Here is a 15,447-nt window from a genome sequence, read left to right as displayed (position 1 = left end):
TTTTGCTTAACCAGCTCATAATGTAACAGAATATCTGACAGAAGTGTCCCCCTAACCCCGGCAGAGCTGGGCTTTTTCCTTCAGGAGTGTGTGTTTAACCACAATGTACTTTAACTGTAGTTAATTAAGAGGGGTTTCAGGTGCTGGGGGCTGTACAAAGACAGGCCCCTGTCAGTGAGAATAGTCTACAAAATCTTAGTCACTCAGTTTGGGGGGGGGGGATTGTTTCAGCTGCCCTGGAAAAGCATCTTGCACTGGACCAGGCTGCTGAAATCACCCCTTTGACTCCCATGTTTCTGTTTCCCATGCAGTGCTTCCAGCTACACGGGGAAGAATTCCATGTGTGGAGGGTATTTTGAGAACAAAGCCACTGTCCAGAACAAGATCTGATGAGAATCCCTATAATTTCACAGAACCTTTAATGAAAGCAAGCAGTTAGGATTGCCTTATAGATCTTTGAAGGGTTTAGGAGTTTAAAGGAGTTTAGGAGGCTTTAGGAGAGATGTTGTCTCTGCCCCCAGACCCTGTAACATGTTTATAGTTTAGGCTCTGCAGTCAGGAAAAGGCCTGCCCTGAATATGCTGTGTCCCTGTTGGTGAATGTACTGTGTTCCTGGGAAAACTTGCTCTTCCCTCAGTAACTGCTCTTTCCCCCCCAGGAGCTGAAGGACATTGTGCTATATTTATGTGACACCTGCACAACACTCTGGGCCTTTCTTGATGTTTTCCCCTTGGCTTGCCAGACCTTCCAAAAACACGAGTTTTGTTACAGGTACGTCTTGCTCTGCAGGCAGAGCTTGTCCTGGCCAAGTGAAAATACTGAATGTGCTGCTGTGTCCTGTCCCAGTCCCTCCCTCGTTAAGAGAAGACAGATTTAATGCAGAGGCTGCTGGGTTCACACTGACAGGAACGCAGCAGAATGAATAAATGGATAGGGATGTCTGGATTTGCTGTTATATATTCACCTTCAGCACTGGGAGTGATCCTAGAGCCAGGCATCCATGACAGCTTCAGAACCCAGCTGGACAGTACTTGGTGTGCTCTGCAAAGGGTGGAGAGGGACGAGTTATGGACATAAAGATCTTCCTGCTGTAAGATCCAAGCAAGGGAAGCAGAAGCATTTCACAGTCATGGTCCTTCAAGGGCTGAAAACAAGTGGGTTTGTTTGATATTACGCCCAAGTCTTGTGGTAGAGAGCATTACTGAGGCCTGGCAAAAGCTGAGTGCCTGGGAGAGGGTGACAAGGCAGCCCTGTCACAGCAGGGCTGGCACTGATTCCCTCTGCAGCTCTGGAGCACAGTGGGGATGAGTCAGGATGGGCTCAAGGTCCAGACAGCACAGCTTGTCCCACAGAGGCTGCAGGTCCTTGAGTGGCACCTTACCACACTGCTCCAGGTGGTTTCAGCCCCCACATCACCTTGTGGAGTCTTGCTTTCACCATCCCTTGTTTAGGATTGAGTGAAGTGTTAATTTACTGTCCTTATTTCCCCTGTTTTGTTTGCTTAGTGTGAGCAAACCCAGGTTTGTATTTCACTTTTGCTCCCAGGCAAGTTGCAGAGCTCTGAAGTCTTTAGGGAGCACAGGCAGAGTGACCTGCCCTCTGTCCTCCTTGGGTGTTGTCTCCACGTTGGATTTTGGAAGGAGGGCAGGTTGCTGGGCTGCTGGTGGCTCTTTGGGCTGGCAAACAGCACTGCTTCCATGCCTGGGCACTCACAGGGGGAAAACCTTTGGCTTTTCATTCTCCTGTTCATGTCAGAGATGTGCTGAGAGAGTCCCGATCTCTGTGCAGTGGGACAGCAGCAACATTTGCATCCTCAGTGGGGCCAAATGACCGGGACTTTGGAATGTGGGGAGGAAAGACTCTTTTGTGTCATCTGGAACCTCTGAGCTCAGCCAATCTGCCTGCACTTGCTAATTCCTCTCCCCCGCTAAAAGTATCGACCAGCTTTGCTACTTTTGCCTCAAGGACACTCATTTAGCGTGGTGGGCTCTTAATGAGGGACGTGGACACAATGTTCCTGGTGGAGTCCAGCCAGACTTTCCTGCAAAGTGCTGGGAACCATCACCATCTCCCTGCTGGTGAGGCAGTGCTGGCTGTGTTCTGGGAAGGGCATCTCTCCAGGTCTCTTGGTGCCCTGTCCCCGAAGGAGAGGGTCTGTGTGTGCTGCCTGGAATGGAAACTGGGCCAAACTTTCTGTGATTCCTCCCTGCCCCATCCTATGGGAACATCCTCTTGGGCCTCCAGCATGTGGGATTCCTTCAGCTGAACGCCCACCTGGAGCAGAGCTGAACAGCAAGGCCAGTAAGACTTGATTGGAAATGATGTCCCCCTTCATGTCAGTGCTTGGCACACAGCAGGAGGGCCAGGAGGGTGTTGGAGTGGGATGGGGTGTTTCGGAGAGGACTCAAACTGGGTTAAGTTTTGAGCCCCTCACAACATGGAGGGGCTGGAGCGTGTGCAGGGAAGGGAACGGAGCCGAGAAGGGGCTGGAGCAGCAGGAGCAGCTGAGGGAGCTGGGGGGGCTCAGCCTGGAGCAAAGGAGGCTCAGGGGGGACCTTCTGGCTCTGCAACCCCCTGACAGGAGGGGGGAGCCGGGGGGGGTCGGGCTCTGCTCCCAGGGAACAAGGGACAGGAGGAGAGGGAATGGCCTCCAGCTGTGCCAGGGGAGGGTCAGGTTGGACATCAGGGATAATCCCTTCATGGAAAGGACTGTCCAGCCCTGGCACAGCTGCCCAGGACAGGGGTAGAGTCCCCATCCCTGGAGGGATTTCAAAGCCCTGTGGATGTGGCACTTGGGAACATGGGTAAGTGGTGGCCTTGGCAGTGCTGGGGAAGGGTTGGACTCGATGGTCTCAGAGGGCTTTTCCAACCTGAGCAATTCTGTGATTCTGTGTCTGTTGGCTCTGTGCAGGTCTGTGTTTGGGTTGGGCAGATGGTTCTGATAAGTACCAGGGTGCTTTTCAAATGCATTTCTTTCCTACCTCTTCAAAGACACCTCAGTGGTTTCCTGAGACTGTGATTTCCTTCCAGTGCTGCTCTTTCTTGTGTATGTGCCTGTGTTTTGGGGGGAAAAAATAACAAAATGGGTGATGCTGGTGAGGAGGGTTTAATGAAACCAGCCATTTGGTTTGTCTTTTAGCAAATGATTTTTGGAACCTCAGCTGACAGTTACTGATTTGTTCCCCCTTTCTCCAGGTTAGCTTCATTTTATGAACTGGCAATTCCTGAGCTGGAATCTGCAATCAAGAAGAGGCATTATGAGGATAACAGGTGAGAATGGCTGCAAGGGTTGGCCTTGGCTTTTCAGAGAGGCTTCCCAGGGCTGAGTTAAAAATTCACTTCATGCTGCTTTACCCATCCCTGGGGAGTCTTTCTGTCCCTTTTCTTGTGCTGTTTTGAAGAGCTCTGAGGAGATGACACTTGTAATTCCAAATTTTCCTGGGCAGTGGGGTGACTAATCATTTCTTTCAGTGCTGTGGTAAGAAGGAATTTGATGGGAGGTGCATTCCAATTGTAACCAAGTGTGAGAACATGGATGATATCTCTGTGTACAGCTTGGTCTCCTTGGAAGGCACAGGCTGTGCTGGCACACTGGGGGGATCCTGTGTGGAGCTGTCAGGACAACTGGGGGTTGAGAGGAGCTTTGTGTAGAGCGTGGATTTTCCTTAATAGCTGTGAAGTGGCTCCAATCTCTGGTCTTTGCAGCAAGGAAGTGATTCTGCTGATGAAATCCCTCTTTTAGAAGGTTGACTCTGGCATGAAGGTGTGTTACAGATTCTTGTGCTGCCACCAACAGTGTCTTTTGCTCTCTCTGAAGTGTTTTTGCTGATTTGTGGAGGAGGATTTCGCATTCCAGGAAGAAGATGATAGAAGTTTTTCACATCCTAATAAACCAAGTCTGTCTGCAGCCCATCTTGGAGAGCAGGTATTGGCACTTGGCTCTGTGCTCCCCGCCAGGTATTTGATTGCTGGGGGGGGAAACTGTTTCCTCATTTACAAATTTATTGGAGAAAATGAGCAGATACTGCTTTCTGTCTTGGGGCTGCAGCCAAAGACTTGGCTGAGATCAGAATTCTCTTGTCCTGTATATCAGGAATGTTCCAGATGAAGCTGTTTGGTCCAGAATCTCTGTGATGAGTTGTGGTCCAAGGAGCTTTCTAACCTCAGTTTATGCAAATTCTAATTGTGTGTGTAGACACCTTGGCTGAGACCCCACAGTAGAAGTGGTGCACAGTTAGAAATCACTGAAAACAGTCATTTTAAACCTGGATACTGCTGCCTTTATCTAGTTCTTCCCCACTTCTGTTGGGAAAATTGTTAACTGATAGCGCTGAGTAATCTCAAAAGGAAAGCAAGTGTAAACTAACCTGATTTTAAAGAAAAGAAGTAAAATGACCCAAATTGTACAGTGGGGATGGAGCCAAGAACCTGGATCCCAACTGCCAGGCCAGTGCTCCTTTGGGCTGGTCTCTCCTCCCCTGTGCTGGAGCTGGTGTAGGTTGCTGGGCTCTGGGGCTCTTGCCCTGCTTGGATGTTTCCCCTGCTTTGACAGCAGTGGAACTGTCCAAGATGAGCAGTTTATTTGTGGAATTCATAGAATCACAGAATATCCTGAGCTGGAAGCAACCCACTGAGCCCAACTCCTGGCCCTGCACAGGACACCCCCAAGAATCACCCTTATGAGATTGGATTTGCTTCCTTGACTTCCTCTGTGCCCTGGACTTTATCCCTCAGTCTGTCTGTGCTGTAAATCCAATCCTTCAAGGGGCAACAGCAGCCTTGCCTTTCCCCTGCTTCCCTGGGATTGGCTTTCAGCACCCACTGGAACACTGACAGTATCAACAAACCAGAGTAACGTGTTCAGGTCCCTCAGTTGTGAGGGCTGTAAATACTTCAGAGGAATTAAGGGGAACAGCTCTAAGCTCCAGGAGGGCAGGGATAGATGGGATACTGGGAATCCTTCCCTGTGAGGGTGGGGAGGCCCTGGCACAGGTTGCCCAGAGAAGCTGTGGCTGCCCCTGGATCCCTGGAAGTGTCCAAGGCCAGGTTGGAGCAGCCTGGGCTGGTGGAAGGTGTCCCTGCCCATGGCAGGGGGTGGGCTGGGGAGGTTTGGGCACTGTGGCCAGGGGTGCAATGGGAGTTTGCTGGCACAGGCTCTTGCCCAGGTGAGCACACACCTTCTGGGAGGTTCACTGCTGTAATCCCAAGGTATATAATACAGGCACAGTTACAAAGGCACCACACACCCTTTTCTGCTCACTGCAAGTCTGAGGCATCAAACTATTTGTAAAGCCTGTCTTGTAATTCTGACTGTGATACAGCTTTAGATGTAGGTGCCTGAAATGTTTGCTGAAGCCGTAAGAGGGACTTGTTTCCATTTGACCCTTTGCTCCCGTGAAAGACAAAAAGTGGCCTGGAATCTGTTTTTAAATGGGGTGTAGCCTTGGTGTGTGACTGTGACTGCTTTGGCTGGTGAGGCAGAACATGGAGCTCGTGCAGGGGGGCAGCCTTAGCTCTGAGTGTTCACCCTGCTGTGTTTTCTGCAGCTGTGAGAATATTCAGCCGTTTATTGAGGAATTTCTACAGATCTTCACCTCAGTGCTTCAGGAGAGGAGGTGAGTCTGGCTGGGAAGGAGCCTGAGGGGGGACACCTCCTTCCTCTGCCATTCTTTACACCAGGATTGCCTGAGACAGCGTTATGAGGCTTTGGGGAGTTAGAAATCATTCCAAGTAGTTGGGAGAGCTACAGTGAGAGGATTTCAGCCTGCAGCACAGCCCTCATTGTAAAGGTGAGGAGGATGCTGCATGACACTGAGGAATGTTATTCTTCACTCTCTGTAATCCAGGCTCTCAAAGAGGAGAGTAGCAATTTAGCCATTAGCTCCCTTGACAAGTTAGGCTGTTATTAGTGACCTGTGCTTTCCAGCTGGGGTGACCACACCAGGAAGATGTTAAACACTAATGCTGGACATGCAAAGTGAGTGGCAGAACTGGGAATTCCAACTTGTCCTCCTGGCTGTGCTGGCATTCTGAGCACGTTCACACCATAAAGCACATTTCCCTGTAATGCAGCACTGGGTTACAGCCCCTCACACTGAGGGTGTTCCAGCTGGCTCTGAGGGCCTGGGGGGAGTGCTGCTGCAGTGTAATGGGAGCAAAATCAGGGCTGGCAGGAATCCAGGACTGGGTGAGAGGTTCTGTGTGTTCCTACCCGAGCACTGAGGCAGTCAGGGAGGCACAGCAGGGGTGGGAGTGGTAATTAATCGAGTTCAGCTGATTAAACTTGCATTCTCAGATTTCTCCGTGACTACGACGAGCTGTTCCCCGTTGAGGACGATGTCAGTCTGCTCCAGCAGGCATCCTCCACTCTGTATCCTCTGCTCTCACCTTGGGGGTTGGATTCTTCACACCAGGGACGTTTCCCCTGTTGCTGCCTCTGGTTTAGCTGCAACGAGTGCTGGAAAGCTTTTCTTAAAAAAACAAAAAAAAAGGAGAGGGAGGCAGTTGTTGCCCAGAGAAGCTGTGGCTGCCCCATCCCTGGAAGTGTCCAAGGCCAGGTTGGAGCAACCTGGGCTGGTGGAAGGTGTCCCTGCCCATGACAGGGGGTGGGATGGGATGAGCTTTAAGGTCCCTCCCAGCCCAAACCATTCCCTGGGTGTTGATGTAGGCACAGGCTTGGGAGCCACTGACAGTCACAGTTACTCCAAGGTGATCTCGGAACATGCACATCCAGGAATGTCCTTAACTCTCTGCTCTCAGGGACGAGACCAGGACAGCCTATATCCTCCAGGCAGTGGAAAGTGCCTGGGAAGGGGTGGACAGGAAAAAAGGACAGGTTGTTAAAGATCCAGCAGCAGCAGCAGCATCTACTGGAGCATCAGCAATAGTGGAGAGCTCTGCTGAGCACAGGGAGGATCCAGGGGCTGCCTGTGCACTGGGGGATGAGGTGGGTACAGCCTGTGGGTGGGACAGGGCTCTGCTCTGCCTGCCCTTCATTCTTCGTGAGGACAGCCTTGGTTTGCTCAGTTTTGGTGACAACATGAGATTTAGTGTCATTTCTGACCTTCCCTGGATCTCAGTGCAGCCCCACATGCCTTGGGAAATGAGAATTGAATCCACACCTGAATCCCGCTTTATCTCTCAGCAAATGGCTTGTAACTCCCAGGGCTTGGGTTTTCCCTTGCTGGGGATTATTCAAATACTCTGCCCCATCCCTGCAGTTCACGTGCATATTTTTAAATGCGCAGCTTTGAGGAAGGGATTCTGCAGAGTGTCCTTGCTGGCCTGGGGACTGACAAAAGCACTCGTGTGCCCAACTCTGTGTTCGGATCCAAACAGCTGATTTCTCTTCTTTTGACTCCAGTCTTGGAGTTCTGTGTGTCTAAGCTCTGGTAGCCCAGACTGCTGCTCTCCCTTTGTTTCTGAGCTCTCCTGCCTGCCCTCAGCTGCTGTCCCTGCCCAGTAACCCCAGTTTGGTACCCGCAGTGTGCTGGTGCAGCGGCCGCGCCCGTCGCCCGCGTGTCCGGCGTGGAGCTGGACTCCCTCATCTCCCAGGTGAAGGACCTGCTGCCTGACCTCGGGGAGGGATTCATCCTGGCCTGCCTGGAGGAGTATGGATACAACACAGAGCAGGTGATCAACAACATTCTGGAAGATAAGCTGGTGCCACACTTGGACAAGCTGGACCGAAGGATGCAAAGGTGTGGCACAACTTGTGGTTGGTTGTTCAGCATTTAACCCTGTTCTCACTGAAGGCTCAGCACTTGCAGAGCTCTGAGAAGTTGCACGTGTGTATTTTTGGGGTGTATAACTGCAGTGAGAGCTTCTCCTTGTCCCCTGCCATCAGCTTTCTGCCAAGGGGTAGAACGTTCTCTGCTCAGGGTTTGAGTAGGGCAGGTTCTGGGCTGTGATTTGTGACAGGGACAAAACTGCTTGTACATTAAATGCTCAAGTAAGCACCATTAAAATTCCATCACTGGGACACTGGGCTGGGCAATAGAATGTGTTGCCTTCGAAAGTTATTTTGCTGCAGAGTTTGGGATGGTAGGTGTGGAAATCCCAGGAGTCCTGCAGGGAAGGGGCTAATTCAGCTGCAGCTCACCCTGCAGGGTCAGACGTGGTTATCCAACAGGCTGCTGCTCTGTGAGGGAAGTTAGACCAGAGAGAGGTTGGGACTGGGAATTCAGACCCATTTTTATGTGTCCTCTGACAAACTTGCCAGGCTTGCCCTGCTTGCCTGTGTTGTACAGGGGGTTGATAGCTGGTGGCAGGATTGAGTTGCTGGAGTTTGTCTGCAGCTGTGAGTGTGTTTTTGTGCTGCACCAGCAGTTCCTGACGGAGTGTCAGGATGTGAATGTGCTGTTTGTTCACATTTCATGGAGGAGTGGGCAGGCTGTCTCACTGTTGCGTTAAAGGGAAGCATCTTTATCAGAAAAACTATGGAAAAAAAAATCCTAGTTTTTCAGCAATCTTGGTGCTCCCAAATCAGATCTGCTGACTTGGGCACAACTGCTGCAGGGTGAGCTTAAGGAAGGGTTGGTTTTTCTGCAAAGCCAGCAGTTAAATGAGATAGAACTGGATTTTTCCCCCCCCCCCCGCCTTTTTCATCTTGAAACAAAGCTGTTGGTTCAATAGGAAATGTCCAATTCTGATCCCTGCTGATTTATAGGTGAGCACAGCAGCGTTTGCAGCTGCCCAGCTGAGCTCACTGCACACCAAAATCGATGTCAGAGAACAGCCCTTTGTCTTACAAGTTGAACAATCGTAAACCTGGAGCCATGAGAAGGATTTAAGGAGGAACCACAGGGAGATAAATATCTTGCAATCAGCAGCAGCAAATTATTGGAATTTTTTCCAGCATGTAATTCATCATACTTAGTGCTTGTCTTTACTGAGTCAGTGTGGAGAGCAGGCAGTCTGTTGAATATTCTGTGGTGCTGCAGGGTTTGTCTTGCTCTGAAAGGAGCAGCAGAGTTTCCTTTTGGCTTTCTGGGAGTTGCTTTAGTTTCCCCACAAGGATTAGATTTGGAAGCTGCCTTGTAGCTCAGACTAGAGCTGTGAAGTGAAGGGTTGACCCAGAGCCACGGGGAGGGTCTTGGTGTGCTCTGGATGACTTTGGGACTGACAAAGGATAAACCAGGGGCTTAGGGAGGAGAGGATTTGGTCTTTCTCACTTCACCTTTGTTTTTATCCTCTCTCCCCTTGTTTTTTCCAACAGACAGCTGAAGCCAGACCCTACTCCCCTGGTCACCTCCCGCTATAATGTTTTCCAGAATGATGAGTTTGATGTTTTCAGCAGGGATTCAGTGGATGTGTCTCGGATACAGAAAGGCAAGAGGTGAGTGTTGTGTCCCTGCTCGTTAACTCTGTGTGTCAGGAGGAATAAATCCCTGGGAACCTGCACATTTTATCTCCTGCAAACCTCCTGCAGGGGTGTGTTGGCAGGGGGTGAGGCTCCATCAAAAATGTTTCCCACCCATGTGTCTGGGAAAGGAAAGTGAGGTATGAGGGGAGTTGGTCTCAGGTGGTGTTTTTCCTAATTGGCTTTGCTGTGTCTGCTGCTGGAGGTGGCTCTGCCAAGCTCATTTGTAATGTCAGGCTCTTGCTCCTTGGGCTTAATGTTAAACTTGTACTGAACAACAAAACCTTGAAAAGGACCATCTCTGAGCCTGGGATTGTGACTCAGAGCTGAGAATAAATAATGATCTGGTTTAGAGCCAAGAGAAGCTTCAATATCCATCTACTTCAAAATCTGATAACCCTGAGTGCCTCAGACACCTCGTGTTGTTCCTGCTGCCGTGAGCCTCCTGCACAAGGGCATTTGGAGTCGTGGAGTAGTTTGGGTTGGAAGGGACCTTTAAAGGTCACTTAGTCCAGTCTCCCTACAATGAGCAGGGATTTCTATAAACCCCCATCAGTTTTAACTTTGTTTTGTGCCCGGTTTGGTGTGTTGTGCTGTGCCACACTCCATGCAGATTTAGGTGCTGGCTCCCCTTCATATCAACTCTGCCTCTATAATATGGTTCCCTTGTTTCCTAGATTCTTTTTGTCTTATCACAGAATCCCAGAGTGGTTTGGGTTGGAAAGGACCTTAAAGCCCATCTTGTTCCACCTTCCACTACACTCTAAACACTGTCTGTAACCAGCCAAGTGTGATCTTTATGTTGGGATGTAATTACACAGAAGACAACTAAAAATCTGGGTGGAATTTGAGCCACATGACCATGAGAGCTCCCAGTTAAGGTTTTGGTTGCAAAGCTGCTTCAACCTCTCAGGAGAAACCCACTTTTGTCCCAAGTCCAGCTTCTCAGGGCAGTGCCACTGTGCTGATCCTGGTTTGGCTGGGCAAGAAAGGGATTTCTTTCCTCTCTGGCCAGGACTTTTGACACATCCCATGGCTAAGAATTCACAGACCTCACCTTTCTCCTCGTGGAGTTGCCTCTCTCAGTGCAGGCAGGTGCCCTGTGCAGGCTGTGTTGGTTTATCCCTGACTCCCAAAGCCTTGCCCAGGTGAGCTGGGTTCTCCCTGTCTCCCAAAGCCTCGGCTGGGTTCTCCCTGTCTCCCAAAGCCTTGCACAGCTGGGCAGCTGCTGCAGCAGCTGGACAAGGCCAGAGAGCCCCGGGATGAGCACAGAGCACCCGGTGGCTGGAATAACCTGCTCGGAGCTCCCTCTGCAGATCACTTGGAGAGCTCTGGGAGCTGTGAGTGATCCCTGAGCTGGGCTGGGGGGCCCTGCTCCCACGGCACTGCCCTCCAGCTGTGTGGGAGGCTGAGCCTTCTCTCCTGTGGCACCATCACTCCTGGAGAAGTTCTCATCTCTCCTGCTGTAGTTACATGAATTCTTGGGATTATCCACTCACTGCTGCTCTTGTGGTGTCTTTTGGCCTCCCTCAGGCTGTGTCTTCATCTCAGAACAGTTTTTACACTGAGAACTCTCTGCAGGACTCCAGGCACGTTATTTCTGGTCTGAGTGGTTTGAAATGTGGATGTGACCAGCTGTGATGGGCATTGTACACCCTCCACCCAGAGCTGACCACATCTAACTCAGTCAGAGGATAAGCTGTGGTACCTGGCTCTCCAGGATTTAACACTCAGCTCTCCATAAATACCCAGAGTGTCTTTTCAGCACTGAAAATCCCACTTCCTCAGTGGTTCTTCCACCAGCAAGAAGCCTGATGTTTTACCCAAGCATTGGAGTAACAGGGCTCTCCAGGCTTAGTTTGAGATCTGCTTTGGATTGGGATTGTGTCAATATTTAATTCTTTCTCTTTTTTTCCTTCTTCTTAATGCCTTTTGCTCACCAAATTCTCTCGTGTTCAGTCTGTTGCTAAGCATGATGTCACTTAAAGAGCCAGAGCAGGCTGGGTCCTGCTGCACTGGCCCCTGTGAACAGTTTGGGGCAGGGCCTGTCCTTGGGAAAGAGAAATCCAGGCAGGATGAGGAGGGAAAGGAGCGTGAGGAAATTAATGTACCAGCACAGACTCTGCTGATCCTGAAAAGTGATCCCACTTGTCTGTGCCTGTCCAGCCTTAGTTGTTTCAGCTGAATCTGTCTCCTAAGTCAGAGCATGCCCTCAGCACCGTGGGGCCAGAGGAGCTGTCCCACTGTTTTTCCCGGGATTGGTGCCATTTCACACAGCTCTGCAGTCACCAGACCAGCTGGGCAGGAAGCAATTACCCAGTGCTGAATGCCCACGGGAGCTGTTATCCCAGTGATCCCAGCCTGGGGATGTGTGAACTCACTGCATGCTTGGGAGGGCATTGTGCAGCTGAATGCAGGCCTGGAACGGTGAGTCATGGGAGAGAGGGAACCACACCGAGCTGCAAACTTCCTTTGTTTGGAGGTTCTGAATGGAAATCAGGCTGCTTGGATCACCTCCCCCCTGCCTGGTGCTGTGTCACCTCGGTCTGTCCCCTCCTGAGTCACCGCCCCTGCCCTGCACAGGTTCTTTCTCTGGTGATATCCACTGGTGCCTGTTCCTCCTGGACTCTGAGGGCTGCAAGTTGTCCTGGGAATGCCGGACAGTGGAATCCCTTGTTGTTGTTCTGTAAACATGTACTTGTCTGGTCTGAAAAATGGGACTTCAGAGCTTATGCTTGTGCAGCTCGAGACACTCAGTACCTGCTTTTTAACACCTCTGGTTCCTGCTCTTCCCTTCTCTAAAATTACTATAATTTACTTGCCTTCTAAGCTTAAAAAACAAAGCCCTTGCAGTGCTCTGAGAGGTTGAATCACAGTCATTATCTACTGTTTTGCTCTTTGCCTTGTTAGTTGTGTTGACTCTCATCCTCACTCATGGTTTGTGGCTCTCCTGGTGCTCCTTGGCCACATTTCAGCATTTGGCCTCCTGGAAAAGCTTCCTCTCTGTCTCAAAGGGGGGTGGTGGCCTCCAGTTCCTGCTCTGATCTGCTGTGGGATCCTCCCAGGCTTCTGCCTAAGAGTGACTTTGTTCCAAGCCAGGAGTGGATGGTTTGAGTGGCCAAAGAGTCCTTGGACAAATGACCCCACCGGGACCACTCCATCCAGATTTGGGCCCCCCCAGGACAGGAAGGACATGGAGCTGTTGGAGCAAGTCCAGAGGAGGTTGATGGGAGGAATGGAGCAGCTCTGCTGTGAGGAAAGGCTGAGAGAACTGGGGTTGTTTAGTCTGGAGAAGAGAAGGCTCCAAGGTGACCTAATTGTGGCCTTCCAGGACCTGAAGGAGCTGATAAGAAGGATGGAGAGGGATTATTTTCAGGAGCACGGAGTGCCAGGACAAATGGGAATGGGTTCAAACTGACAGAGTAGGTTTAGATGGGATATTGGGAAGGAATTCCTGGCTGTGAGGGTGGGGAGGCCCTGGCACAGGTTGCCCAGAGAAGCTGTGGCTGCCCCTGGATCCCTGGAAGTGTCCAAGGCCAGGTTGGACGGGGCTTGGAGCAACCTGGGCTAGTGGGAGGTGTCCCTGCCCATGGCAGGGGATGGGATGAGCTTTAAGGTCCCTCCCAACCCAAACCATTCCATGACTCCATAACTCAGCAGGGAAACAGGTGGGTCTAGGGAATGCTTGTGGCCTTGGAGAAGAGACTTGTGTTGCTTCATCTCCCACTAACAGGGGCAAAAACACCCTCAGGGGCAGGTTGTGACACCCTGCCTGTGTCTGCCCCTGTTTTGTGCTGCTGTGCAGGAGGGAGAAGGACACGACCAGGAGCCTGGTGAACGACAAGAGCCTGGTGCTGGAGCAGAGGGAGAGGTACGGCCAGTACAGGGTGGTGGTGGAGGAGCTGCCCCTGGGCCCGGGGCAGGCCCAGCCCTTCGGGGACTACGAGGACGAGTACGACGACACCTACGACGGCAACCAAGTGGGGGCCAACGACGCCGACTCGGACGATGAGCTGATCAGCAGGAGGTGGGTGGGGAAGGGGAGCTCGCTGGGAACCACCACGGGCTCCTGTGGGTCCCACAAACCTGGTCAGGGCTGGCTTTGGGCTCTGCCCCTCCGTGAGCACGTGTGTCCTCACCCCACCCTCAAACCAGCCCTTTGGCTGCTGCTGCTGCTTTCTCTGTGACATTTGGGTCTCCCTCCTCCTGTGGGTTGAGAGTCTTGCCATGGCCTGTGCCAGGGCATTCTCTGGCCTCCACTCAGCCATTGCCTCAAATCCAGCTGCAGATTTGCTCATCAGCAAATCCAGCTGGAGAATTTGCCATTGCGTTGAAACTTCTGCTTGTAGAAACCACCCTGCAACAGGGAAAAACAGGCCAGTTTGGACAGTCAGTGTAGCTGGGCAACCTAAGACAGCTGGTTAGCAAAGGAACACTTCAAAATCTAGGAAACTCTACGACTGGACTTCTCCCTGCCAGTCCCCTCTGACATCTCTGAGTGCTGACAGCTGGAATTCAGACCCTCACGGGCTGCTCAGCACTGTCAGAAGGACTGGCAGCTGCAGGCAATCAGCTTTTAGGAAGCAAAGGGTTAGTTTGGGATGGAGGCTGTAGAATATTTGTTTTAGAAATACGAGCTGGAAATAGAAAACACGTGGTTTAAAAGCTGCTTTAACACTTGTCTGAAAGCAGCCTTTTCAATTCTGTATTATGAAGATGTCACTGTTCTTAACCTCAAACCAAAATGAAGCTTTGAGCTTCCTTTGTCCCTTTTTTCCCCCTCCTAAAGTGTGGTGAGGGTTCAATTTAAATCCTTTTTGTGGTTTCCCTGTTAGTGTGGCACCCAGGTCTTTTCCCCTGTTTCAGGTGCTCACTCTCCCCAGAAACAATTAGTGGATGTTTCTGCTGAAAACTGGATCTGTGGGTGTGAAATAACAAAGGCTTTTCTGGTTTTACATTTATTTCTTTGGCAGTGGAATGGTGGGTCTGAATTCCAATAGAATTTAAGCATACACACAAATATATATATATATTTTAAAGAATAAAAGTCATGTGGTAAATTGTGCCTCCACCCCCAGGCCCTTTGCTCTGCGTGTCCAGGGTGATTCATAAATCCTGATGGATTTCTCCAAGGATTTCCCCCTGTGTGAAACTGGGGCCCAGCAATGAAATTTGGGCTCTGTGGATAACCCCTGACCACTCACAGAGGGTTTGGAGCACAACACTTGCTGAGCATCAATGTTTCTGTTTGTTTGGACTCAAGGTTTGGGGGTTCCTGACTGAGAAGCTAAAGCTTAACAAAGGATATTCCTTATTAAAGCCCCCTTTCCCAAAGGAAGCAGTTGTTTGCTTGGAGAAATTCCTTGTGAGGTTTGAGGTTTTCCCTGACCTGCTCTTTTTTTTTTGAACTATTATTATTTTCAGTGACAACTCCATAGTGAACATTCCCCAGTGAAGAATGTGTTCATTAATTACCCTGAGGAATGTGTCATTAGCTACTGAGTTTCCTTCTTTTTTTTTTTCTTTTCTTTGGGAAAAAGTCCATGAAATTTGTAGAAACTTCATTTTTTAAAGATGTGATGCAAACCAAGAAGGTTCAGTGAAGTGTTTGTGGCTGCAGTGACTTCCTTGCTGACTGTCTGTGTGTTCCTTCTCAGGCCATTCACAATTCCTCAGGTCCTCAGGCCTAAGGGACAGGAGGAGGGACAGGAGGAGGAGGAAGAGGATGAAGAGGAGGAGGAGGAGGAAGCTGAAAAGGAAAGAACAAAGGTGACCCTGATTTACCCTGTTTCTTCCCTGCAGGGTGATGTGGAGCAGATTTTGGAGTGACTCTTTCAGCAGCAGCAGAGGCTGAGCTGCTGGGCTGGGAACCATCCCCTGACAGCTCAGCTGCTTCCCGGGATAACCAGGCTGGAGCAGGGACATTGACTGCGTGGAGAGCTTTGATCTGCTCTGTTCCAGAGCCAGGCAGTGCCAGCAGAGCACCCCGGGGGTCCCTGGGGCTCTGTGTCACGGCTGTGCTGGCACGGGGGGCTGTGGGGAGGGGCCTCAGCCAGCGCCGCTGCCAGGGGGTGTTCAGAGCCCCT

The 15,447-nt window shown here is 50.8% G+C and overlaps 1 protein-coding gene across 6 annotated transcripts in view; it reads left to right on the top strand.

Annotated features, from left to right (window-relative positions):
* ASCC2 (activating signal cointegrator 1 complex subunit 2) overlaps positions 1 to 15,447 on the top strand; it is a 28,321-nt gene that overhangs the window by 11,524 nt on the left and 1,350 nt on the right. For all 6 annotated transcript variants that reach the window (XM_027706441.1, XM_027706444.1, XM_027706440.1 and 3 more), the window contains 10 exons: positions 659 to 771; positions 3,196 to 3,270; positions 3,818 to 3,925; positions 5,547 to 5,615; positions 6,296 to 6,370; positions 6,760 to 6,946; positions 7,486 to 7,700; positions 9,218 to 9,337; positions 13,167 to 13,388; positions 15,019 to 15,130. In XM_027706441.1, coding sequence (XP_027562242.1) covers positions 659 to 771; positions 3,196 to 3,270; positions 3,818 to 3,925; positions 5,547 to 5,615; positions 6,296 to 6,370; positions 6,760 to 6,946; positions 7,486 to 7,700; positions 9,218 to 9,337; positions 13,167 to 13,388; positions 15,019 to 15,130 — 1,296 coding nt within the window. The remainder of the gene's footprint in view (positions 1 to 658; positions 772 to 3,195; positions 3,271 to 3,817; positions 3,926 to 5,546; positions 5,616 to 6,295; positions 6,371 to 6,759; positions 6,947 to 7,485; positions 7,701 to 9,217; positions 9,338 to 13,166; positions 13,389 to 15,018; positions 15,131 to 15,447) is intronic.

Source organism: Neopelma chrysocephalum, unplaced genomic scaffold (genome assembly GCF_003984885.1).
Source record: "Neopelma chrysocephalum unplaced genomic scaffold, ASM398488v2 Primary Assembly neopelma1_376, whole genome shotgun sequence".
NCBI lineage: Eukaryota > Metazoa > Chordata > Aves > Passeriformes > Pipridae > Neopelma > Neopelma chrysocephalum.
This window is presented reverse-complemented; position numbering and strand designations above follow the sequence as displayed.